Consider the following 27539-nt stretch of genomic DNA (forward strand, 5'->3'; position numbering starts at 1 on the left):
AGATTAGAAAGGCATATTTGATTCATTATTAGGCCTTCATCAAGACTAACTACAATGATAACTGAAGAATTTATGGAGAAAAGTAGCATGGGGATACTTTCCCATCCCTGAGGGGTGGTGAAATGTAAAATATGGCAGAAGATAGCCTAGCAGTACCTATTTCCTTAGATGAGACAGATTTTCTCACTGTTATCACCTTCCACGCCTTCAACTCCCAACATCACCCCAGATACATTAAGAGATGGGATAATGCTTGGCATTTGACACACTAATTAAGATAGTTTTGCCTTAGGTTGCACTTTGAGCTGGAGAGTTTGTAGGGGAATTTGATGCACTGCATGGCTCATGAAGGATGAGTGAAGAGAAATGAGACTGCTATAGAACTGACAGACTGTATATTGAGAGGAAAAAAAAGTACCAATTATCTTTCAAAATACTTTCTTTCCAATGTGTTCTGCTTCTACAGCCAGATGGCTTTCAATTCTTGACCTACAGTGTATAGTACAAATAAAAGCTGGTGCCTGTTGAGATTTTTGCTTTCTATCTCTACCAGGTAACCACTGTTGTAAGATGCAGAAAGGAAGAGAAAAATAGAAGTAAGGTTACTTCTTCAAAATAGCTGTGGCTGATGGGGGGTGGGGGCAGAAGACAAGAGTAGGCAATTAATGTTTATGTTAATATTGGCTAAAATACAGTGTTCACAAGAATATTTCAGCTGCTCTGTCTTGTTTCTGGTTTTAAGCAACCCACATACTTAGTAAAAATAAGCTCAAGACCTTAAGCTGTATTCATCCAAAGAACAGCTGGCAGGGGTTTTGGCATTCCCAAACTTACGCAGTGCTTACAAGCGTTTACAAAGCAAATTGCAGATGTCCTGCAGATTGAAAGTGCCACCCGGCTCTCGTGCAGGGCGCAAAGCTCAGCACTGACTGCATGCATGTTCTCATAAAGCATCTTAAGTCCTGCCTTCAATGCAGCTGCGTTTGCCCAGTGCTGCTGTGCTGGGCCGTGCCGGCTCCCCCCGCTCAGTCCCTGCAGCTGCTCCGTGGCCAGGCTCTCCTTTCACAACCTTCTCCCTTGTCCAAAAGGCCACCTCTCCTGCCCCCTGCTCCGTTCGCCTCCAGGCTCGACAGCGTTTGAGCTACGATGGTTCGCGTCAGAGCCTTCTCTCTTGGCCGGGGCTGCGGCTGGGGACCCATGGTAATGCCACCCGGGCCGCAGTGCCCAGCTCCGCGCCACCCTCTCCACATCCTGCTTTCTTTGGCTTCACTGGCGGTGGCTCAAAAATTACAGGGTTGTTTTTGTTGGGTTTTGCGTCTGTTTTCACTGCCCCTTGCCAGCACAGAGGCTGCGGCAGCGGCCGCGGGAACAGAGCCGGTATCGGGGCGGGGCGGGAGGAGGCGCGGCGGCCGCCGCCGCTGTGTGGGGGGCGGGGAGGGAGGAGGGGCGGCGGGAGCCGTGCATTTACAGCGAGCGCCTCCGGGCCGGGGGCGAGGCCGCCGCCTGGCCCGGGGGAGCGCCGGGGGCTGCGGTGAGGGGGCGCGGGCGGCGCGGCCTGCGCGGCTTGGCGGGGAGCGGGTGGAACGCGCGGCGGGGCCGGGCCGGGGCCGCTGAGGGAGGCCCGGGGCGGGAGGCGGGTGCTGGGTCCCGGGGTTGGCGGGTGCCCTGCTCGGGTCCCCCGTGCCCGCGGGCCCGGCCCATCCGCCCGCAGGGCCGCCCTGCCCGCTCCGCTCGGATTTCAGCGCGGCTTCCTGCCGATCCAGGGGCTGCCTTGTGCCGCTCCTCAGAGATGCTGAAGCTGCCTTTTGCCGCTCCCCGGGGATGCCCACCCCGCGGCACCCTAAAAAGTACCTTTGAAGCAATAAAAGAGAGCTGTGCGGTTTGCATTGCCGGCAGCGGTGCTTCCTGCTTGCTGTCCCCGTCCCTGGCTTGTGGGTGCGTGTCCGGTCCCGTGTTCCTCGGCCGGGGCCGCCGCGGGGGCTGCGGCGCTGCCCCCCGAATGTCATCGGGCTGGGGGGCTGCCAGCGCCCTGGGGAGCAGGGCGGAATCTGCAAAAAACAGCAGCAAATCTGATTTTCCGTGCTGGCAGCCACGGGAGCATCAAGCCTCGAGCCCCTGTGCCCCAGTGGCATGGTTTGGGCATCGCCGGAGGTAGCGGCTCCTCTGCCTTTGCGATTTGCATGACAAAATTTGGAGCGGTTGCACTCATACCTGCTTTTGTAACGCTGCTGGCTTGGAGAGCTGTGGGGATAGGGGGCTGACAGTAATGGACACTTGAAAAAACCCAAACCCACAATCCCGTAATGGAGCATGAGGCATAATTTAATGACGTGTTCATAAAAATGTCATTAAATCGGTTTTTGTTTTTAACCTTGGGCAAAATGGGGCTTGTGATAACATGGGACAAAGCTGAGAGAAGTAATACTTAGCAGTAAATAGCAGAGAATTGAAAGGCATAGCATTGAAGTTTAAAAGAATCAAAATACTTTAACAAAATCCCTGGTTTATTGTAGAAACAAAAATAATTTTACAAGTAAAAAGTCATAACTGCCATTTTATTTTGTGCCACTGTAAGCAGACCACCAAGGTATGAATTTTATTTAAAAAAATTGTGTGTGTTTTTATAGATATATTTATTTTTTAATTTATTGTTTCCAAGGTTATCTGGCCTTTCATGTGGATGGCTTCAGAGAACATTTCAGGAGTAGGGTAAGAACCTAAAGCTTTTTGGTGTACTTACAGGCTTTCCTTATACAAGAAATGAACGGGATCAGTTGTTCAGGGGTGATGAAACTGGCAGTGTATTATGCCTTTAGCATAAAGAAAGCTCTAAACCTCTACATTTAAATGTTTTAGGGCTTGTGAGATTTACAGAATATGGAAAGTTTTGAATAAAAACACATGGAACAGTGTTTGCGGCCTTTTTAGGCATCTGAAATAACATTCTATTAATTTTCAGTATCTTGTGCTTTTCAGTGATGGAAAGAATTCTCAGCAACACAAGTGGAAATTCTGTTTTTCGCTCTTCCTCGAATGGGTATATATGTCCTTAAATTAGCATTTTCTTGTATTGAGGTATATTTATTATCAATTTAGGACCCAAGCTGCTGTTTCATGCAAATTTCATATTAGTGCAGAACTGTTCCAACAAAGCTGCCTTTTTGTGGCATTTTGATACTTTAATGGATGTCCTGCTCTTTCAATGCTTGTTCATTGGTCAGAAATACAATCTCTGTAATTCTCAGCAAAGCATTTGAAGCTATAATCTCTATAATCCTTGTAAAGCAATTTGATGTGTGGTCTATTTTGAGGCTGTCCTGGTTATAATGGTAACGTATTTCAGTTTTCTAGCCTATATTCGTTTGATAAATAATTAATTTTTATATTTAATGTATCATTACGCTTCATTTAAGTTTACACAGCATTTTTCATATAGTCTTAAGATTATATGTACTATGTATTTATACTATCTTAATAGTATAAATTCTCAGTTATACTATTTATAGAAAGTTATACAAAGTTTATATAATCATTTGATTATGTTGTTGCACTTGGTGGATGGTTGTATGAGTAATGCTGCTTTGAGAATACTAGGTTTGGAGAGATTGGTGTCTTTTGACTGTCTCTCCTTGCCATCTGTTTTCTGTTTCCAAGTTTAGAGCTTCTGCAAGAACAGTACCCTTTTTGCTTGCAAAATGACTGCATCAAAATTGTACTCCTCAGAAAGAAAGGAAGGTTTAAGAGTCATTCTGAGCAAGCATTAAGTTGTGGAAACTGAATCAGTGGTGTTAAGTCTGTGATTTTATAGCAGATCGGCTGTCAAGCAACCTTAAAGGAATAATATTTTATGGAAGTTAAAATTTATGAAAGACAATACTATTAGATTTAAAAAAACCACCAGAAACACAAAACCCAAACACACCCAGAAGTTTATTTAAATAAAATTTTTAGAGCTGCGTATGAGTACCTGAGGTAAAAGGAATGATAAAACAGCAAAAGAGGGAAGATGTAATGTAATGTTACAGGTGATGTGTGAAGTTAAATTTTAGTGCTTTCAAGTCTCTTAGATATCTCCTCTTTAATGCTACAGCTGATGTATTTTTCCCCTCTTCCCAAGCAGAAAACTGGAGGAAATATCTTTTATCTTGCTTATCCAAACTTGTTTCAGACTTAGTCTTTAATAACAATTTATTGGAATGTGTAAACAGGTAAATGGGAGATGTCTACACCCACAAGTTTCTGCTATAAGTCTCAGTCTTGTGATGTCTGGATGGTGGTGATGTCGTATAACAGATAAATAGGGTAGTGGTGATTTGTTTTGGTTTTTTTGATTGCCAGACTGAAATCTTGCACTCTTCTTTTGCCTTTTTTTTTTGGTATCAACTAGGGGTGACGCCAGCTTTATGATAAGGGTTTGCTCTGACATGTCCAAGAGAATTATGTAATGTGTCAGATATTGCTGCTCAGATGAGTTCCACAAAATGAATCTGTGTTGACAGTTCTGTTGTACTAGTTATTGCCCTGCAAACTCCCACCATTCGTAAGCTGTCAGTGTAAAACTTGACTTCAGTTCTGGTAACACTTTGGGGACTTAATACAATTTTTGTAAATGCACTTGCAGGAATGAAGTGGAAGTTAACTGAATTCTCCTGTGCTTTGCTGAGACGAAATGACATTCATGTTTGTGGTGAATGGAAGTCATGGCAACGTCTAACATGGGAGGGAAAGACTCGACTGGACCATGTGGCGTGACTCATTCAGACTGCAGCTCTTCTGCCTGCTTATGGCAGTGCTGGCTGTTGTGGTGCTGGTCCATAATTTTTTTCAGTTAGAGGTAAGTAGAGCCTGTTTCTTCTCCATGATGGCTTGAGCAACATTATTAACTTTTGTATGTAAGGTTAGGATTGTACCTGATTGACAGCATTTAGGCATAAATTGGAATCACAGAAAATTCATAGTGGAAGGGATGTCTGGAGGTATTTAATCCTTCTCCAAAGGACTGACATCAGGGTTAGCTTGGATTGCAACAGGGTATTTTCACTTTTGACAGTGTTCAAGGACACTCAGATTTCACAACCTACCCAGGCAGTCTGTTGCAAAGCTGCATCCCTCTTACAGGGAAGAATATGTGCCTTATGTGCAACAGGAAGTTGCCTCTTATCTTGTTGGAGTGTACTTGAACTCTAGTTCCTCTGTAACTTCCCTGTAGGTAGTGAAAGACTGCAGTTAGATCCCCTCTTGGTCTTCTCCAGATTTTAAAAAAGAAAGTTTGGTTCCCTTGGTGTCGTTCCAATTCCCTAATTATCTTAGGGGTTCTTAATTGGTCTTGCCAGTTTTACTCTGGTGTGGGTTGTCCAAAAACCAGACACAATGTTCTAGGTCTGACTTCACCATGGTCAAGTTGAGGAGAACTATAACTTTGCTCAATCAGCTGATTAGGATCTTGTTAATTTCTTGCCACAATGGTGTGCTGCTGACACAATGGTGAGTTTGCTGTCCCCTGGAATCCCTGCAGAGCTGTTAGCTGGCTTGTTCATCTCCAGCCTGTACTGATGCAATTTTTATTTGCCTTTCCCTTTTTCCCTCTGCTGTGTCTGTCTTGCATATTTTTTCATTTTACTTATCACTTTAGTGCAGAGGTACTTTGAAACTACTTAGTCAGTAACCCCAGATTAAAGTCAAGGCAGATGAGGATCTATCTGTGGGAGCCCTGGAGGCTGACCCTGCCCATTGGCTGCCTGCCTGGCTGGGCATTCCAGTGCTGCATTTGGTGGATGAACATTGTAATTCTTAGCCTAACACCTCCTTAAATTATAGCTGTCCTCTGTGCATGGGAGCCAGTCAGTAACTGCTTTATGCTTCTAAGTTGTGTAAGCTGCTTGCAGAATCTTCCAGCCTCCTGGATAGTGATGTCCAAATGAAATGATCCAAAAGAGGGGCTGTAAAACTCCCTCATGCCACAAAAAATACAGTTGAATTGGAAGAGGATCACATAAGGGTAAGGAAGATGTTTGAGAAGTCTAAAATCACAAGTGACTCAGGATCAATAACTGAAGAATGAACATTCATTACCTATTCCAGTACTAGTGGACACATTAAATAAAAACTGCAGATGCTGATTTTAAAGGAAGCATGGATGTTCTTTTATGGTTTGCAGAAAAGCTGCAGAAGTCCTTGCAGTAAGACTTTGTAGTTACTAAAAGCATATATTCAAAAAATCTGGATGAATGCACAGAAGAATAATCCATTACCAGAGACTAGATCTTAAAGATGTCTACCCTAGTGTTTAAGAAGTCTAAACCATAAAGTGCTAGAAACTGTGTTAAGTCTACAGGAGGAAATAGCACAACATGTTTGGTCTGTTTTCTTTTCCCACATCTCTGCTGTTGGAAACTATTGGCAATCAAAATACTGTTTGATGGATTTTTGGTTCAAGTTAGCATGATCCATTTTGTGTTACATGGGAGGTAGCTCTTGATTTTTCTTTCTGTGGTTTTATTTTGTTTTGGTTTTTGACCTAGGATGTTGCCTGTGGACTGCTGATATTTAGAATCTTAAACTGTTTTCTTTTCATTTTAAGATTACATTTCTTAAAGAAAAGGGCTCTGGCAGTGCTTTGAGAGTGAAATGGAAAATGCGGGTTGGGTGCTCACTCTGTGCTTTTTCTTGCCACTGTCCATGATAAGTGTCTTTGTGGCTTTATTGCCCTTTACATATCTGCTCTTCTAAACTCAGTTAAGTATTGTGTTGCTGGTAAATCTTTACACTGTAACATGCAACTCTAACCTCTTCTGTTGTCTTGACTTTTCTGAATGGACCTGCTCCTGTATTTGTCTCTCTCTTGGCTCAGTTTCCCAGGCAGGCTAGTATAGGCATTTAGGCTGATTCTTTTCAGTCAGAGATCAAAGCCAGAAAAAAATCTTAAAAAGCTTTCACAGAATATCTGTAACCAAATCTGTTCAGGCTCGGGAAGGAGAATTTATCATTGGTTACTGTTGAGAACATGTTTGTAAATGCATCAGACATACTTCTCATCCCCAAATCACCCAACCTGGCTGGCTAAAGCTCAAATCTAAGGCAATTGTCAGCTACCCCCCACCTAGTCTCCCTTCTTTTTTTGCTTTAGGGTTTTATACTTTTTCATGCTAGAATGTTTCCTCTTAATTTCTAAAGCTATTAATGATACCCTCTCAGCAGCCCTATCCATGTCAGAATTTTATTTTCCTTACCTTGTGTTTAAAGAAACTCCAAACAAATAAACAAGCTGTCCACAAAACATTTGATACCCAGCTCCTATTATTTACTTTGCTTTTTAGTATGGAATGACTACTCCCTTGAGGTCACATAGTTGATCACGTAGTACCAGAAGAAATGTGGTTTTATTTTATTATAATTTTTTTTCTGTGAACATAGCCAGACAGATAAAATGTACAATAATTTTTTGTGGAGTATTGGGATGTTTCCTAAACATCATGCCTTCAGGATACAGGAGAGTTTGTGTATTTGTACCAGTGGCCTTTAGAGTGACAGAACCACTTCAGGATTGGTTGTGAGCACTGTTTTATTTAAAAGCACCTAGAAGAGAGAGTGTATGGAGAGAGGGGAAGTTTCTTGCCAGGATGATGTATGAAATCAGACAGCTGAAACTGAACAAAATAACTGTGTAACAAAGTTTTTATTTCTTGCTGCTAAATTGCAGGTGACTACAAAAGATAACTTTATCTTATTCCAATTATTTCTGGAACATTTGACTGACAGGTGATGGCTTTTGAGGATTGGCTTTGACACTTAGAGTAGTTTAGCAGCCTCTCAGTGCTGTGAGATGGTAAAGATAGAGAACTGATTTCATATCTGTCTTAGACAACAAATAAAGTACTTAGAGTGTAAAATCACTGAAAATAAGATGACTGACCTTTCAGGAATTGGTATTTGTTCAGTTTCAGATGTTGTCTGCTGGAACTTTTATTTCCCCACCGTGCCTGTTGCCTGGGAATCTCCTGTGTTGTTTCCTGCTCTAGTGACAGTGACTTAGGCAGGTTTGCAGCAGCTCTTTGGAATGTACCAGGCCAAGGCAGGAGTTAACAGTTGGTGGAAGATACTGGGCTTTGGGATGGAGTTCCACCTTTTCAGCAGCAATTTCCATCAGCCACCTACATTATGGTGTTTAACTGAGGACAGGTGTTCATTGCAGATCTACCCAAGTACTCTGTGACCCTTCTAGAATATCTTTGAGAGCATTATTGCCTGGGTTGATCTGTATGTTATATCTAATTTTTGCTTGGTTGGCAGTGAGAATGCCAAAAGCTGAGGAGATGGGCTGAAATTTCCATCAGTTATCTTAAAAATACAGCTTCCTTTTTTCCTTTTTATGACATCTCTAATGCAGGAACTGCTAGTGGATTTATTTGTGCTTTATTGACATGTAATCCCTTCTGTCCTGCCTGTGTTACTTGGCAGGCATCCATTAAATTACTTTGTGGTCACATTTGGGTTCTGTCTAGCTTTAAAATGCAGGGAATTAAAAAAAAAAGTAATGATAGAAAAAAAAAAACACAAAAGAGAAAAAAATCAAACAAACTCCTCCTACACGAACAAAAACCCCTCAAACCCAACAAACAAGTAAGTAAAGTCCCTTGGAAATTGCACTTAAAATACATGACACCTTGAATGGAGCATACCTGGAAATAAGCAAAGCAGGTATTATCCAACATGGAGCCTGTAATGAACAGTAAAAGAATCTGTTTCATAAAGGAAGAGCACTCTTGAGAAATCCTCTTTATCTGTTTTTATAAAGGAATTTTATTTCGTTTTGGCTACTAACTACAGCAGAAAGCCCTCAGTTCTGCACAGTCTCAGTATGACAACATAGAGGAGCCAGAGAGATTTGGAAATGCCAGGAGAGAGTAGGAAACAAGAGTGTGGACAAACTAAGCTAATTATTTGCCTCAGGGCAGGCCTTGCCTATCCATAGGGGCAGGAGAACTTAAGTACTTTTTTGGAGCTGAGCCTGGGAAACACTTAAGGAAGGAAGATGGTTTGGAAAACTTTTCTATTCCAGTCAAGGATCTTTGGTCTATTAATTGACTCTGGAGCTTTTTCTGCCTCTCCTGGCAAAGGTAATCTCTGCAATATTTTCTCCTGTGAGTAGCATACATGGTGTAGCTTATTTTGACACATAAGCTTACAGTTCTGCAACAAAATGGTCCTGGTTGGGCTTGAGAGAGGGCTGTAAGGATGAACAAGGATGTTGGAGAAAGAATGGTCCTTCAGGATGTTGAAGAAGCTCTGCTTTTACCTTCATGGAGCTTCCCCCTCCGGCTCTTTGAAGAGAGTTTGAGGAAATATTTGTGGTATAATCTGTTCTGCTTAATGGGTCATAACCTGGAGATGTTGAAGTAGCAGTGCTTGTCCTTGTTATCAGCTGCATACAAGTGAAGAGCTTTGGCCTTGTGCTCTGCTAAAAATTTGTGTGGGTGGACTGACTTGGAGACATTGAACCTCGTTCTGTTTTCTGAATGAATTTGTTGGTTTGGGTGTTCTCTGCACCCTTTCCCACTGAAGGATATAGGTATGCCCCTGGAAAGACTTCAGAAAGCCTAGCTAGGCCAGAAATGGCATCTTCTACATCTCTGACAGAAAGACTGGGTTAAAAACCCTGAGGAAATTTGTAGAAGATTAAAAATAGGGATATGTCAGTTTTTAAGCTGTTTTAGATAGCCATTTCTCTTCTTAATTTGAAAGGGTTTCTTTTTCCCATGTCCCCCAGCCTGAAGTACCAACCATTGAAGAACCAACTGAAAAATAGAAACTTTCTCTTGGGAACTTACACTGAAAACAGCAATTAATCATACATAGATATTCTCCCTTTCCACCCCCCTTTAGGAAAATGCTTAAATATTTTTGCTGAGACATTGTTACCAGCTTATTGGATGCATCAAAATATATAGCTAACTTTTAAAAATATTTCCATACAGTCTTTTCTCTGTGTGTCTATATATATATATATATATATATATATATATATACACACACACACATATATATATATATATGCATGAGCAAGTGAAGGGAAGAAGTTGTGAAGGTATTCAAAAATAGAAACTTGGCTTAATTCAAGAATGCATGTAGGCAGGATTTAAAGTAGAACTGTGCCTGAGTTTCACTCTCAGCTTTGGCTGAAATTTACTGGATTTATAAAAGTAATGTGTGGCATACACCTGCAGCTTTGCTTGCTGTGATGGAAAACAAAAATAATTATGAATTATCTCAGATGGCTTTCAGGGAAAATTTATTAAAACCTGTGTGGGAATATAAAACAGAAGCAAAAGCTTCTATTGTGATGATAACATCTGGTGTATAGATGGGTATGTGTCAATTTACATTTTAGAGCTACAATGTAGCAATTCACAGTTTCAAGTTTTATAGTTAACTTGGATATCAAACAAAGAAGATTTTGTGTATCCATCCTACATCCTAATGTGCTCATCCTCTTACTCTTAAGCTGATCAAAACCAGCTTCTTATGTTACAGACTTCAAAAGCCTATCTGTTTCTATTGCTTGTCAGGTTTACCTCTCTTCTAAAAAATATGTTGAATCTCAGGGTGGTTCAAATACACTGGTGATATTTCCATGGACTAAAAAGGGTATATAACAATGAATAAGGCTTTAATATGAGTGCTGTGACTTTTAGTACATTGATGAGCAGTTAGTTATGGAGGAAGTAAATGGGAAACACTGGGGTATTGGTAAGTACAATGATATTTTAAAAGATTTAAAATAATGTAGTTTGAATTTTTTAGCAATCTTTCAAAACTAAACTACTATATCATCTGATGCTATGTGAATGGTAAAATTTTAATCTTTGTTTGAAAAACAATTTTCCTTCTTTATGAAATAGAAGTATGGATAAGTTCTACTATATATACCTGATAATTAATTGCTCATTAACTGGTGAGTTTGTGTGTATTTGAAGGGTATGTTTGGATTTGCTGATGAGAAGTCTCATGGGTAGCTCTGGAGTCTTAGGCTGTGCTATTTTTAAAATTTTCCTAATACAAACCTGCAAAATTATGTGATGTCATAAAGAAGGTGGTATCTGCAGTCATTTGCATGAAAATACAGGTTTGGACACTGATGTCAAGTTGCAGCAGAAGCCCCCTCTCTTAGTCTAGCATTGTATTTAACTATTTTCATTTTTAAACTCTTGTGAGGATTAGGGGATTCTTTACTTGCTTTTCGTTTGGTGCTAGAAGCAGCTGTATATAGATTTTAAAATCTTATAAATAAACAAGCAGTTTTTTTTCCTGTTTAGTCCTAGCTTGTCCAAACTATTCTACTTGCCAACTGGCTCATGAATTCATTGTCCCAGAAGGCTTGGGCTTTTGTTCTTTTATTTCTTTCAATGTGCACATTACAGGGAAACATGCATTTCAGATAATTAGCCAAGAAGCGGTGTGAGCGTGACCAGATAAATGACTGCAGCTGCTACATGCAGCAGACTTCTCTGGAAGGTGTGTGCTGGGCATGCCTTGGCTTCATTGGCAGTGTAGCATCTCAAAGAAACCCTATTTCCTTGCATTACATTGGGCAGCTATTAGACCTCATGGTGCTCCAAGGCTAAAATGTTACTGCAGAAGAAAATAAAACATGAGTTATAACTTAATCATCCAACCTTTTGTCATTTTTCTTCACATGGCTGATATTTAGAGAATATACTGGTAGCTGAAATACTGCCATACACTGGATGTGATCTATTTAAATGCTTGTTTGCCAAAGCAGGGTATCCACAGGTTCCCACCTGTTTCCTTAGAAATTTCATGATCAAAGTAATAGATTTGAGTCTTCTAGTGAAGTTGCTTCATTTGGTCAGCTTCAAAGCTGTGTAAAGCAAAGCCCAGTTCTTGGGATCATTTGCTGACAAAGCATCCATTATTCCCTGTGTTTCATTTCATAGCACAGCTTCAGGTAATCTTTTTCTCCCCAGCACCTGGATGATGACACAGTTTCAGGATCGAATTGGATAACAGAAAACAATGCCCAGCATTCTCTGTCACAGACAACCAAAACTACCAGGAAGCCTTACTGTGGGTACGCGCAGCAGGTCTTGTCCAAAAGGGAACAAGCGGAGGAGGAATCGTTGCTTGCTGCAATACAGTGGCCAAAGCCCCCTGATGGCAAAATCACCTTTGCACAAAGCACTGATCCCACACACAGTGACTTTGTGATTGTGACACCCAGCAGGTTCTTCAAGGTGGGTGACCAGTTAGAGGTACTCGTTCGTATGAGGGATTTCCAAGGAAAACCCAAGCAGTATGGCGGAGACTATTTACAGGCACGAATTCACTCTCCTGTGCTGAAAGCTGGAGCAGCAGGAAGGATTGTAGATTGCCATAATGGCCTTTACAAAGTCTTCTTTACCTTGCTTTGGCCAGGAGAGGTCAAAGTTTCTGTGTCACTTGTCCATCCGAGTGAAGCAGTCCAAGTCCTCCTGCGTTTACGAGAGGAAAGGCCGGACAGAGTCTATTTCAAAAGCTCTTTCAAGTCTGGGAGGTATTCAGAAACCACAGAGTGCAACGTTTGCTTGCCTGGAGGTCTCCCAGTCTGTAACTTCACAGATCTCTACACGGGTGAGCCATGGTTCTGTTACAAGCCTCGAAAACTGTCCTGTGCCAGCCGAATCAGCCATGCCAAAGGTGGATATCTGAAAGGTCTTCTGACACAAGAGGAAAGCCTCTTTTTCCAAAGGTTTGTATGTTGTTGAATTTATATATACTCAGTCAAGTTGTTTTGTTTGGTTTTTTTTTTATACAAACTTTAGCCTATTGCTTAAATATGACACATTGCCTTAGAGGAGGAGTGTATCTGCAGGACCAGGTGTTAGATGTTAGTTGTTGAATAGTCTGTTCCCCTCCATTCAGCTGTGCAAGACATCTTAGACAGCAATCTTAAAGAAACTTGGCATGTAGTTCTCTTTCTGTGCTTTGAATTCAACCCTACTGAATTTCACAAGAGCATGCTGTCTAAATTTGGTGGTGGTTTGGGGGCACTGTTTCCTTTTCTGTTTCCATACCTACACTTGCAGTATCAACAACAATGCTTTGAGAAGTATTTTTGGCCAAATCTAAACTACCTAAAAAGGGCCTGTGTTTTAGGCTTATTTTTACAGAAATTGCCAATTGATTTTGTCCTCATCAAAAGTCATCTAAAATGTGATGCAATGTGTTCCTCGTTGCTCAATATAACTTTCAAATCTTAGAAACAGTTTTAAGTCTGTCATAAAGAAAACACCTGGTAGAACAACTTACTGAGCAATACCCATGCAAGAGGAAATGATCTGTGCATGCTATTTCAAGTGTCAAACTAAATTAGTTTCACAGTCATGTTTTATGTCTGCATTCAGCATTTTAAAAAAACTCAAACCATCTCTTAGTGCCTGGGTAGGTGTGACAGAACTGCTTCTGTATGAAATTACACAGTTGAATTTAGATAAAGTTAGTTACTATGTAGTTTCAGAGTTGTAGTTGTAGGCTACTGCCTTGCTCTCCAACAAATATGTTGAAGGAAAGTCTTTTGGCAGTATGTTCACTTGAGGCCTAAATTGGGAAAAATTTTGGAGTAGCGGCTCCAAATAGTTTAATTAGGAAAGCATGTGTGCATGGTTATAACCAAGACCAGGAATAAAAGTAAGCACCAGTGGAATTTATTTTGGCTCTTCCTTATTTTGTAAGTGGGTCTTTTGACTTTCTGTGTCTCTGGTAGTTCACCTGTAAAATTTAGCTTATATTTATTGGTGATGTTTCCATATGGGAATGGGAAAGGTCTTTTTCTTGGTTTTGTTTTGATTGTTTATTTGTTTGTTTCATTCAGCTCTGAAATCCTTTACCAAAGGGGCTTACAGAAATTCCAAATAATTTATTTCTTAAATGGAGGAAAAAAATAAATAGACAAGGATTCTCTTCAAAATAGTAGCAAAAGACAGAACAAGAGCTTAGTGTTAATGAGCTGGGAGCTGCTGCTGCTGCCACATACCCTTGGTTTGTCACCACACGTTCTGCAATCTGGGAACATCTTTGTGACAAATCCCTGAAAGCTTCTTGCACACCTCTGATAGCTTGATGGCTTTACTGAGATTTGTGTCGGTGCAAGTGTGCACAAGAGTTGTGTCAGTGCCATGAAATTTTGCATTTGGATTTGGAATAGTGATGGTGGTCTTGAGGAAGTTAATGTGAAATGAATTCAGCTATAGGAAGTAGGCCAAACTTAGAGTAAAAAATTCATAGTACTGTGTGCTTATTTGAAGTGGATTAAGAAAAAAAATGAGATTAATATTACCTTCGAATTTTAAAGTAAATTTTACAACTGTTGCTGTGTTCATTTTTTGTTCAAGTGACGTGAATATCAAAAGGCCGATACTCTCCAGTGGACCTGATTCAGTCATTGTAAAGCCCAAGGCATTTACAGGTAAAGTGAGCTGCACAAGATTCTTGTTTGTAATTCATAATTAAATTTATAAAAAGGACAACAGGCATCAAATAATAATAATTCATTTGTTTTCTTAGTATGGCATAAAAATCAGTATCACATTTGCACTGAGACAATGAAGGCTGTTGGGTGTTAACTGTAATACAAGTTCAGAAATAATGAAAATTTTTTTCTAAAATTACGTACATAAATGGAATTTTTAGCAAAAAAGTAAATCAAAAGAAGAGTGAAGTTTGTTCTCTTGCCAAAAATGTCTTTTTTTTCCTCTAGCATTTACTCACACTGTAAAATGTCTTGGAGTAACTGCTTACCAAACTCTCAATCTAATGAAAACAGCTGTGTGGTGTTTCTAAATTTCTTTCTTTGTTAAGGATGTTGTCTAACAGATTTTGATAACTTGCATTCAGGTATTACTATAATTTGTGTTGCCACAGGATGTCAGAACCTACAGTTCTGGACCAGAACTTAATTATTCTGTGCCTTTCTAAGAACAGAGCAAAGACAGTCTGTACTAAAATAAACTTAGAGGTTTTATCTCATTCATATCCAAATGCAAGCTCTTTATGCTTCTAAAAAGTCTGCACAAAATGTGATACACAGAGAATTAATTCTTAAATGAAAAGTTTTAATTTTTTTTTTCATAAGGTTATAGGAGACTTTTAAGGTAGAGTGACTGACCTGACTAATAGTCTGAACAGAAAGCAACTTAAAGCATTTCTTGTTTTAAGTTTTACAGTTCTGCTACTAGGCTAGCAGCATTTTACCTCCTGCCCCTTTTCTTTCTCTAGGTCCTTTAGGTGATGTATTTTTGTTGCTTTTTTAATCTTGTATATTTCCTGACAGAAACGGCTGCAAATTCAAAATTTGATTGTCACCCTTCTTCCAGGAGCTATGAATGATCAAAGCCTGCCTACATGTCCTGAGGATTAATGCTGGGTTAAAAATGGTTGATAGGAATAGCACATTTCCTCAGGGAAATTCCTTCCACGTACAGCAGTCTCTGAATAAATAAACTGAACTCTTTGGTATGATGCTTGTGAATGTTTGGATTTGCTAGGATTGATGGTACACACAAACTCATTGTTCTGCTGTTGTTCTTTTTGTACATGTTTTTCTGTGGGGTTGTAAATGTAGATCAAGTTTTTAAATTTTTTTTTTCTGAAATACAAGTTTTTATTTCTATGCTTGGTTTGTAACTTCAGATTGGAGCTTTTACTCTCTTTTATAGAATCTCAAAGTAAAGGCTTCCTGAATTTCTGAATTCTGGGCCAAAACTGGTACAACACTATACATAGACTTGAAATGCTGATTTACTGTGGGGCACCAAAAAGTTGGTTTAGTACCATTGTTATATATATATATGTGTGTGTGTATGTGTAGACAAAGAATCCATTTAAGAGGTAAAAAATGGAATTGCTTTTACATCAAACCTTAGAATCAAACAAACTCAAGTTGTGAATTCACATTATGAATTAGTCTTTAGCTGCATGACCATGTGAAGGCTTTTTTTTCCCTTTCTCTGTGGGATTCCTGTATATAAATATTGGATGAATCTATATTATTAGTTGGGATTTTTTTTCTTCTTTCATTGTCCCTGCTGTCAGATTTAAAGAATCATCCAGAGATAAAATTTTCTGATGGCTTTTTTTCTGTGGTAATTGTGATTATATTATTTGTGTTATGTAAACATAATAGTAGTTTGTTTTTTACAGTGTGCCTGTGAGGTCTAAGGAGGTTTAACATCCTCTAACCTCTAAGGTTAACATCTACTAATGCAACATGCAGAGGATATTGAATAGAAAAAGAGCAATAAAAAATGCTTGTTAGGAAAGATGCTTATGGTTGGCTCTATCTGTGTTATAATGAAGCATCTATCAGAGGATGCTTTTGGGCCCTGGAATTCCAGTGCTTGTACTTTTACATCATTAGAACAGTCCCTGGCATGATTTTGGCCATGGCAATGTGTGCTTCATCAAACATCTGTAAGTTATGACAGGGCATGGACTGCTCTTAGCAGTCTCCACACCAAGGGGAGTAGAATTGTTTAAACAGCTGGAAGTGTCTGCTCCATGCAGCTGGTATTTGTGCTGGGGAAGATCTCCATGCTTGTTCAGCTGAGGTATTTGAATATACAAGTGGCAAAGGAGGAACCTGAAACAACCTCAGGGAAGTTTGATATCACTCTGCTTACTAAGAGAAATATGGCAATATTTGGCTGACATAACCAGGAAATTGCAGTTTCTCTTCCTCTAACCTCCTCTAATCCTGATACCTTTGTTTGAAAGGTATCGCTTAACTTCTGCAAGTTAAAAAGGCATCCTATGGAACAGAGCTTCCCTGGTGTGTAGTTGCTCCTCAGGCAGTAAATGGGGAGGGGGCTAGATAGCAGAGAGAAAGTATAAAATCCATGGAATTAGAGACTCTCATTATTATCATAGTGAAATGGCACATATAACATTTTTGGTCATAGCTTTAATTCTGGCATTTTTGTGGTTTGGAGGCCTTATGGTTCAGACTTCACTCTTCCACAGGAGTAGTTTTTTGCGGGTTTGTTTGGGGTTTTTGGTGGGTTTGCGTTGGGTTTTTTGGATGTTTCCCTGAGCGTTACCGGGTTGTCCCGTGGGGTCGGTGTCCCCGCCGAGCAGCGCTGCCGTGCGCAGGCCGGGCGCTGGAGGGCAGCAGTGCCCTGCGGCACGGCGGCCGCCGCGCTGGGAGCCGCGCCGGCATGGGGAAGATGCTCCGCTGCTCTCCCTGCCTCCACTCCTCTCTGCCTGAACTAGCACCCACCATTGAGCACTTCTAGCTCAGCGTGAAAGGCGTCAGATACTTTTTTACATTAGCGGTAGAGATACTGTTTAATTTAAACCAAATTCGGCCACCCGGCTCTTGTCAGCAGTCACTGACTACTTGTCCAAGAAGATTATGGGGGCTGCTTTTGTTGCATGTTAATTTCAAAGGATTTTTCTCTTCCAGATTCGAGCAGTATGGACAGAGCTGAAGATCCCACAGCTTCCCCTTCTGGTTATTATTATGAAGACCAGTGGAGGTCCAGAACACACTGGATCCATAATTTTAACAAATCAGATGATATAACTGAGTGCTTACAAGGAAAAGTAATCCACTTGTTTGGAGACTCTACAATAAGGCAGTGGTTTGAATATCTGACAACTTTTGTTCCAGGTAGTTTTTTTTCTTTTGGCTTTGTCCTTAAAGACCTTTGCAAAGCTTTATTTCTCACATCTCAAACACAGAGCTGATTTTACTAAGTGACAGGGACAAAACAAAGGAAGAGGAAAGACAGAACCTCATCAGAAGCCCTGACAGTTAGTCAAATGTTTGAGCAGACACTGTAAACATGTAGGCCTTGCAAATGGGGCCACCAGATATCTGCAAAGTTTTCCTTGTAACAGGACTGCTGCTGTGGCTGTGAGTTAAGGTGGCCTTCCCAGGAGTCATGGCAGGAAGTCACTGGCTTGCCTTTTTAAAGCCTTACAGCATCCCAGTCACAGGAGAGATTTTGGAATGAAGTAAAAAATGACCTCCATTACTGTTCATAGGTTTTTGGGCCCTTTTCCTTATTTAAGTTACTTAAATAGCAATAGCAGAATTTCAGTACCCACTTAAATATTCCTGCCTCCCTCATCCCTTTCCCCTGAAACACTTCAGTTGTGTTGGAATACAGACTTTGAGCTCCCTTAATTCCTACAACTTGAAGTAATCTTTACATTTAATGGAGTTGTAAAGTTTCTAGAAGGGTTCTGGTGAACCCTGGATTCAGAGGGCAACAATGACTATTTGGAAAATTTCTTTTTTACAAGAGAGAAGGAAATAGTTTGTGAAACTTGGAAAAGGCATTGACAGCCTTATGAAGTCCAAATGTGCTGTCCTGCAGATTTCAACACCCATAAACTCGAGTCAACACCCATAAAGTTGAGTCATAAACTTGACTCTGAAAAATTATATTCACCTTGGGTTTAATTTTAGAGTTCTTAGAATTATGTTCAGATTTCCTTGTCTTCTCCTGCGTTTGCCCTGTGGTCCAAGCATCTTGTTGATAGTTTGAAGTTCTTGTGCCACCTTTCAGTAACGCTTGCTCTTGGCCTTTCAGACCTGGTGGAATTTAACCTGGGGAGTCCTAAGAACGTGGGCCCTTTCATGTCTGTGGACCTGAAGCACAACATCCTGCTGAAGTTCCGCTGCCACGGGCCGCCCATCCGCTTCTCGACGGTGTTCAGCAGCGAGCTGCGCTACATCGCCAACGAGCTCAACGGCATCGTGGGTGGCAGGAACACCGTCATAGCCATAACCATATGGTCCCACTTCAGCACCTTCCCCGTGGAAGTGTACATCCGGCGGCTCAGGAACATCCGCAGAGCCCTTATTCAGCTGCTGGACCGCAGCCCCAAGACTTTGATCGTCATCAGAACCGCCAATGTTCAGGAGCTTGGGCCAGAAGTGAGCCTCTTCAACAGTGATTGGTATTCCTTTCAGCTTGATTCTGTCATGAGGAAAATGTTCTCAGGAATTGCTGTGCACTTTGTGGATGCTTGGGAGATGTCTGTGGCTCATTACTTGCCACATAACCTGCACCCTAATGAAATAATTGTTAAGAATCAAATAGATGCATTTTTATCTTATGTGTGCCCTCTGCAAACTTAGCACAAATGGGTATCCCTTTGTCGTCTTCTGCTACAGCTGAAGTACAGTTGCTCTTTTGAGCTATGGAATGATGCTGGATGATATGGAGGAACTCTGGGTACTATACTTGCATGCAGTGTAAGTAGGGTGGCCTTAACTCTGGGTAGCTGTGAAGGGTGGTAAAGAGGAGGTGACTGTTCAGGCCGTATCTTCGTGCAAGGTTGATTCCTTCAATCTTATCATTTATACCTGAGATTATTAGAGAGCACCTTAAATTAAATTGGCAGGATTCAATAAGAAACTGTTTGGGTTATTAGCTTTACTAGTTGTCTGCACTATAAGCCTAATTTAATCCATATGACACTGATTCTGTTGTCAGGGTCTCATTGCTCAGAACAGTGTGTGAAACCTGGGAAGGACTTTAGCAATGGTCTTTCTCTCAGCATTCCAGAGCTTAAGGGATCTCTCTTCCAGTTGAGTGTCAGAGAAGCACAGTGTCTGTTCTTGTTTCAAAGTCCTTATTAGAAACATGAAGGGAGTGTACCAAAGTCACCAATAAGGAAGCACAACCACAATATCTGTAGAATTAAGTCATGGAGAATTTGCTGAAATTTATTTGAGCACACTAGTTAGGCACCTTTGTTGTTTACAGTTGGCTGCTAAATAGTCAAATAGCCAGTATTTTAGTTTTCCTTACTGTACTACTAAATTTCTTTTGAGCTGTGATACACTGTCTACTTCTTGATTTATCAGTAATGAGAATATGTGTGTTTTATGACCTCAGTGAAAACACAGTCTCAGGCAGTTTCTGCAAGTTCAAGTTGCAGGCTTGCCTACTTGAAGCTTAAAGCACTTGCCAATGAAAGTGTTTCATTTGCCAGTGAAAGTGTTTCCCTTCCCTGTGAGCTAAGGCTGTTCCATTGTGCTCCTGCAAAGCCAGGCTGCTGACAGTGGCTCTGGTACGTCCTTCATACGCCGCGTCTGCGCAGGGAGGCCAAGTGACCCGAGTGCCCTGGTGTGCTTTGGCAGTGGTGGTCAAGGCCACACTGTGAGTCCTCTTCAGGGTCTGGCAGTTCTGTCATTTATTCATGAGCTTGACTGCTGCCAGTCTGAAAGGTGGAAAGCCCTGCACCCAGAAGCCAAGTGTGCCCAGGGTTGCCTTCATACAGCTGCTTGGCCCAGACCCAGGTTTGCTGGGGTGACAGCTCGTGGCTCTCCAGCCTCCTGGCCTGGCATTTACTGCTGCTTATTTGATTGAGTCTGTCTGCAGTTTTAACTAGAAGTGCTTTGAAAACAGTTTTTATTAAATTCCACTCCCAAATTAAACAGCAGAAGAGTATTCCATGTTGTCTTTGGTCCCACTCAGGCCAAAGCCAGTCTTCACTGGCTTATGTGTCAAAACAAAGTTGAATCTTTGTGAGCAAACTGAGAAGATTAATAAGGCAAATTGACAGGTTGCACGGAGTGAAATAATTGAAATATCTTTATGTTAGAAAAGTTTTACCCTTTGTTAGGTTTGCTGCTCTCTTAACGAAGTTTGTACTTTTATTGCCTGAGCCCCAAGAGAGGTAATGCTACCAGCTACAGCAACAGTGTTTCTGGTTGTGTTCATTTTAAACGGCAACTGAGAAGTGTTTTAAAAACAAATATAAATTATTTTAGCATGTAAAAGGAGTCAGTACCACCCATCTATAAACTTACCAATTTAAAAACATTTAAACATGTCTGGAGGAATTGTGTACACTGAAATAGCACCTATTCTTAGCTTTTCAAATCAGAATTAAAGAGGTCTGATTTGCTGGTTCCTACTGACAACTGCCTCACATAGCATCTGCCCATACATTAGCTTTAGGTAACTATTTCTTACTTTAATATGGTAGTGGCAATTTATCCTCTGCCAAAAAAGAGGCCACACCAATTCAGGTCTGGGAAAGTAAACTACCACAATGAAAAATAACTTTTCATCTTTTTCAGGTGTGATTTTTAAAATAGGTAAACACTTTCATCCTGAATATCAACTCTATCCTAATATTGCTCATGGAAATAGGACTTCAGACTTTCACTTTGAAGGAAACTACTTATTTTGTGGACTGACCATTAGGTTTAACTCATAAAGCCATATTGTGTGTGAAAATGTTGTGGCTGCATGTGTCTTCTCTGGGTGTTGTAGTGCTTGCCACTGCTCCTCAACAGCAGCTTTATATCACTGTTAGCTACCAAGCATAGAGAGAGAGGAAAATATTCTTTTGAGTGCTTTGACAGTTGAGGGAAAGAGAAAAGGACTGCTATTAGCAAAGGTGTCTAATTGCCTTCTGGTAGAAGCTCATCCTTTAAATTAATTAGATTAATTTTTTAATAGCAGATAAACTAATTTATCGGTAGTGAACTTCAGGGAGATTGCCAGTTGATTTGGAATGAGGATCAAGATTTCATTTCTTTGGGCTCTGAAATAGACAGGGAAGAGAAATGAAGAAACTGAGGGTTTACCCGTATTTGGGGGACACTGTACTTTTAGATATCATTCAGGTGATCTATGAATGATTTTTCATTTCTATTCTCATCTTGTTACCATTGCACCAGTTGTGTATGTACAGTATATGCAAACATAGAAGCAATAAAATATTTCAAAATCTGTTTCTTTAAATTTATAAATGGACTTTAATAGGGACTTAGGTTAAGAGGTTGGTTATTTTTGAAGTTACTTGATGTGAAACAGGACCAGAAAGGAATTTCTCAGCATCTGTTAAGTGTCTTCCTCGACACATAAAAAGGTTTTTCAAAGCCCTGTCTTCCTTTTCGTTTCATTTTCTTCCATTAAAAGGAAGAAATATTATTGTTTTTTCTATTTTCATTCTTGTACTGAAGATCATTTTGATTATTAATCTTTCAATACAGATATTTTGTTACTTTTTAATTACTTTGTTCAAAATCCAGGTGTCTTGAATTCCAGTGGAAAAAAACCTACTTTTATTGTGTTTATTGGAAGATTCCAGAGTAATTTATTTATAAAATAAGTAAACTCCATTTTATGTATATTAGTGTTGCACTGTAATATTTTGAGAATGCTTTTTCTCATATATATCTTCTTAGGCTGATTTCTTCCTTCTAGGAATTTAATAAAAACATTCGTTGAATTGTTGATGAGAAGGGAGGATAGAAAGCAAACATTTCCCCTTTTTCAAGTTTTCAGTTGTTTCTAATTTCATCTGCAATGCAGCACTGCTTCATGAGATTTAAATCAGCATTTTTCATTGTTTTACTTGTTAGAGGTAAGCAGTTAAAAATGGGAACTTTGCTTACCACAAGTGTCTGTACAACTTCTTATGTACTACAGGTGACAATTTCATGTGTACATGACAAAAATGAAGGTTTGAAGTTGCCTTCTGGAAGGGTGGAGGATACTGGGATTTTACTTTGGTTCTGTTGCAGAAGTGTGGGTTAAAACATTCTTCCATTCATGACAGTTTAAGTAACAGCAAAAAACTTCAGTCACAAATGTGTATTTCATTTATAAAGCACTTACTCCTTAAGTCCAGATCATTTCATGTATATTTAAACTGTTTGGAAGGCTCTTACTCTCTGTTGGGAGCAGTGAAGAACTCTGTATGTTAGAGAAGAACTTGTTTTCGAAGAACTTGTTTTTTTCTAATGTATGTAATCATAATTCTTACAATATGCAGAAGGCTCTACTGTCTTATTTCCTGATGTGATCAGAAAAACAATTTTAATAGCCAAAAATCTCAAAGAAGGAAAGGTTCCTAATAAAGAGGACAAGTTTACTTGAACTATTTAATCTGATTGAGTCTCAATTTATCTTGTTTGCCATAACCCCACCTCCTTTATATTTCTATAGCTGCATAGTAGTTCCCTTGGATTTACCTATCACATTTTGTACTTTGTGTTGGGTAGGAGTTTCACATTATGGTTTATAGATTAAATTCACTCTAAGTGGGTTGTTTTTTTTTGGTGATTTGTATTTGGAGAGGAGTGATCTGTGCCTGAGATGAGACCTAGCACTGAAGCACACTGATGTTTCCCTCTGTTGGTGTATCAGGCCTGACATATAACAAAAGCTTGTACATAATCTAGGCTCTCTTCTTTGAGGGCTTTTACAGCCCAGCTGACCCACAGGAAATCCTTAAGCCACTTCATTTAAGAAAAACAGGGTGAAGAGCAGATGCAGCGGGGTCAGTGCTTCTCTATGTTATGAACAGTTTTTACTTAAGTAATGGAAGAAAAATTGAGGAGAGATGTGTCCTGTGAGTCAGTTTGAGTGTTCAAGGGCTGTAGGGCATCCTATGCTGGGCTGTGCATCCACTGCCCCGTGAGCCCAAGGGCTGTGTTTGCAGGGTCATGGGGAGAGGGGGAGAGTGGCTGCCTGGCACAGACTGGGGAGTCTCTGGGCCGGCCTAAGGGTGGAGGATTTGGGGGATGTCTACTGGCTTGCCTTGGAGCTAGCCTGCAGCCAGGGTTCGGAGGTGGGAAAGTAGTAAGCAGGGTGCAATGCCCTTTGTGCTGGTTGCTGATGTATATAGCCAAAAATAGCCTGTTTGACCAGTAAAAATCCCTGAATGACAAAATCCTGCAAGTTAGGAGAGAGTGCTGAGGCAGTATTGCCAAGTGTTTGTTCCGTTTTTCTGTTCCCCTCGCGTTCCATGGTGACTGCTGAAGAGGACGGGGCAGGGGCAAGGGCCAGGGCTGTGACCTGGGTGCTGCTTGCATTCCTCCAAAGCACAGAGCTGGGGCCATGGCCCAGCCTGCTCTCGCCAGTGCCACCTGACAGCCCCGAGGGACAGGGCAAAGGCAAAGCAGATTATTCCCAGCATTTGGCTCTGGAAACTGTAGTGAAGTGTGCTGCCATCATGTCCAACCTACCTCAGCCTTCACTCAGCCAAAAATGATCAAGAGAGGCTGGCAAAGCATGAGCTGCTTTTCAGTGTGGAGTTAGATCAGGCCTTAGGCCTCCTCAGAGGGGAAGTGAGAGGGGGGGAGTAGGACAGAGAGGGGAAGCAAAAAAGTAGGATGCAGTTAAGGAAAAACAACATGCAAAGGTCTTGCTCTGTGACACCAAGGAGAGGAAGAAGGTCAGGGATTTGGTCATGTGGAGATTTCCAAAGGCAATACCAATTGCGTGGGACAGACTCACCCCTCTGAGGTAGCACGCTGAATGTACATAGAAGCTCCACATGCCTTAAAAAAGGAACAGTTCTTCCCACCCAGGCTGCTCACCCACCTCTTCCTCTATGCCCTCCTGACAGCGATGACACAGCAATCACGTTAGGTACATTTCCAAACTCTGCTCCCAGTTGGTTTGAAGCCATGTATATTGTGTTCTCACATGACTGTAGATGTGACAGATATCATAGCTGGGGAAGTTTTTAAAAGAAACCCAAAGCATTTATAATCAAGGAGGAGTGCACAGGCAGGTTTTCATCATGTGCTAAATGCCCTTCAGAGGCTGTGGTGACTCAGAGGAGGCATGTAACTTGCCTGAGATGGCATAGGTTGCTTGGCAGGGCAGGGGCCTGAGCCTCATTCATCAGACACAGGGACAGGAGGCTCACCAGGGCCGGCAAAAAGCCAAAACAACATGGCTTCTGATCAGGTTGGAATGGGGTTTCTTGTGTTCATCCCATGGTTTAGCCCTGCATCCCCAGTTTGCAGCATATAAGGTAAATTCTAACATTAGCTGTTCTGTTTACAGTGCAAGATCAATGTATTTGAAATCAGGGAAATGTTTTATTTTGTACCTGAATCTGGATCTTTAAGTCTTCCTAAATAGTTAATTCAGCCAGATCTGAACTCTCTTGTAAGGGAATGTAGCTTGTATCTGGGCAGTGACTCTCTAAAATCCTGTCCCAGTTACTGTGCCCTCCTTCACTGTTGGTGTTACTTGCCTCTTGTGGGCATATTCAGAAGCCTTCTGGGGTAACTCAAGCTGGTCTGCTCTGTGAGTCTGTTGCGGTGAATTGTACAGGAGCTTCTCTGCTTGTAAGGGGAAAGAGGGATTTTGTGGGGGAATGCTAGAGAATTAAGAGTGTATGAGTTACTTTCTGTGAGCCCCAGATGCAGAATGAACACATCATTAAACCTAAGTGAAAGTGCAACGTGCCCTCCCCCACATCCTGACTGTCAGCTGGTGTGGGCTTAATAGATTAGTCCTTAATGAATGTGGCCAGAAGAGGGCTTTGAGGCACTGAAAAAGAGGCTGGGATGACTCTCAAATGAAAAACATAAGCCACAACACATTCGTCTTGGTGGTGGTTTGTTTTCTAACTCCTGTGTAGTTTGTGTTTTGAAAACAAATGTCACAAACATCACTGAATGAGGCTCTTTTACTTAAAGCTTGTTTGAGAGTGAAATCAGTTGATGACATAGATTTGCTAGCTCTTAGATTGAAGACTATCCTTCAGAGGATGATTTTTTTCCCCCAAAATATTCTTTGAAATCTGATTTTTTTTTTTGCTAAGCCACAAAAGTATTGAGAGGAGTAAACTTTACTGGGATAGAATACTATATCTCAAGTTAGTTCTTTGTGCAACATAGAAAATTAGGCAGTGTCTGTGGTCTGAGAGCAAGTCATGCTGTGGCAGTCAGTGTTCTCTGGGTCAGCCATCCATTTAACATTTTGTCCAGCCCCTCCAATTTTTACTCTCTCCTTCCCTGGTCATTTCTGAAAATAGACATGTGCTTTTCACCCTGTGCCCTTGTGCTTGGGCCCTCTGAAGGCACCTGTTGTTTTTTGGTTCAGTTTGGTATAGAGCTGTCCCTTTTGCCTCTAGCTCTCTGCTGCAGGCTGTTTGCAACGACCAGGATTAATTATATGCCAAGGACTACTCACCTACTGCACTGTGGCAGCTCACTCTGAAGGATCTCCCAAAAGAGCTTCCAGGTGGGCCATGCCTGTGGGAGTGAAGTAGGTGAGAGGCATGGCCCAAGGACCCGCAGTGAAAGAACCACGACAAATTACAAGGTTTTTCCCCTCTTGCCATCCTGCACTCAGTTCTTTCCACTCCTTCCTACCCTTCGGTTTTCCCTGAGCTGGGTGAGTCATGCTTTCCAGTTCTGCCTGCCCTCTTTTCTGAGTCAGCTTCTCTCAGGGAATTGTAGCTTGCTCTTGGCAAGGCAGCTATTTCTGTCTCTAGCTGTTTCTTCCTTCTAATGGTTTCATATCTTTCTGCTCCACATTTATATTTTTTCCCTGTGTATTAGTATTATTACTATTTGCTTTTGCGGTGCCTTGCTTTTGCCCTTGCTTTGATAAGTAAAATTAGAAAAAAGCAAGTCACTTTACTGAATAAAAAGCCCTGTCTTAAAAATACAATGAAAAAATATCAGGCACTCCACTAACAAGTAGATATTGTAATGATTTTACACTGTTGTAACATGTGTTCAACATATGTGTATCTTCCAATCCCAGAAGTTTCATATCTGCTGGTTGAAATGTAGGTCCCCTATTGTTAACACATTTCTTCCTGATGTCCTGTTGCCCCTGTTCTTGTGCACAACAAACATTGTTACAAGTAGATATTTTCATTTCCGGCCAGAGTCAGGACTTTTCATCCTGCCCTGCCACACATCAGCCACGGCATTTTTACTCTTCCAGTCTTTCTTTTGATGTCAGACTTGGATTTTCCTTTCCTTTGCAGCAGGTGAGTGGTGCCCAGGAGGGAGCTGACCTCCATCACATATTCAGCTGATAACAAATGTCCCCTGTGATCTTAGGAGTCAAAGCACCTGAGCTGCCCTAACTCCAAAGGCAGTGACACCTGGGACAAAGGATGAGCTGAGTGGTGCTCCAGGTGCTGCTCCTACTTGTGGTGTTGGGCCAGCTGTGCCTCTTTGGGGCTGCAGCCTCCCCTCTTTGCAAAGAGAGACCTTGATACCTTGTGAAGGCACTCAGAAGCCCCTCAGGTCCCCAAAGGCAGCACATTTTGCTCCACAGCCGCTGCAGGAGAGAGCAGGGCAAGGGTCCGGATGAGGCACCGCTCTGACACGCGTTAGACAAGACTGAGGGCACCACGGGCCTTCAGTGAGCAAACAAATACCATCCCCAGCTGGAACAAACCACCCTTATTTCAGAGAGAAGTATCGAGCCCATCAAGATTATCAGCTGAACATGTTCCAGTGATATAATACATCTGTGAACAGGAAGATGGAGCCCACGCAGCGTTTCCTGCCTGCAGGGGGAAGGTTTTGAATTTATCACCTTTGGGATGGAGATGTTCTCTCCTACCTCCCTCCTGCAGCTTGCTGGGGCAAGGTAAGGGTGGGGGTAAAATCTGAGATGTTCTGTTTGTTTTTAACATCTATGTTCCTGTGCAGGAGGCACTGGGGACACAATGGGCAGGGGGATCGGTGGTCCAGTGCTTTTGCCTTGTTGGTACCAGTTTCTGGAAGTTGTATGAGTTAACTGCAT

At 41.3% G+C, this 27539-nt stretch overlaps 1 protein-coding gene across 2 annotated transcripts; it reads left to right on the forward strand.

The window, feature by feature from the left end:
- The first annotated feature begins 1446 nt into the window (after positions 1-1446).
- On the forward strand, positions 1447-22913 carry NXPE3 (neurexophilin and PC-esterase domain family member 3). 2 transcript variants are annotated; one of them, XM_069021919.1, is made up of 7 exons: positions 1447-1531; positions 2660-2709; positions 4622-4834; positions 11985-12745; positions 14388-14461; positions 17456-17662; positions 18591-22913. In XM_069021919.1, exons 3-7 carry the CDS (start codon positions 4742-4744, stop codon positions 19139-19141), a joined length of 1686 nt encoding a protein of 561 aa, XP_068878020.1. In that variant the 5' UTR covers positions 1447-1531; positions 2660-2709; positions 4622-4741; the 3' UTR covers positions 19142-22913. The 2 variants fall into 2 exon arrangements, with proteins under 2 accessions (XP_068878020.1, XP_068878027.1); XM_069021926.1 differs by lacking the exon at positions 1447-1531 and having other exon boundaries at positions 1544-2709.
- The last annotated feature ends 4626 nt before the right edge of the window (positions 22914-27539 follow it).

This window comes from Aphelocoma coerulescens, chromosome 1 (assembly GCF_041296385.1).
Source record: "Aphelocoma coerulescens isolate FSJ_1873_10779 chromosome 1, UR_Acoe_1.0, whole genome shotgun sequence".
NCBI lineage: Eukaryota > Metazoa > Chordata > Aves > Passeriformes > Corvidae > Aphelocoma > Aphelocoma coerulescens.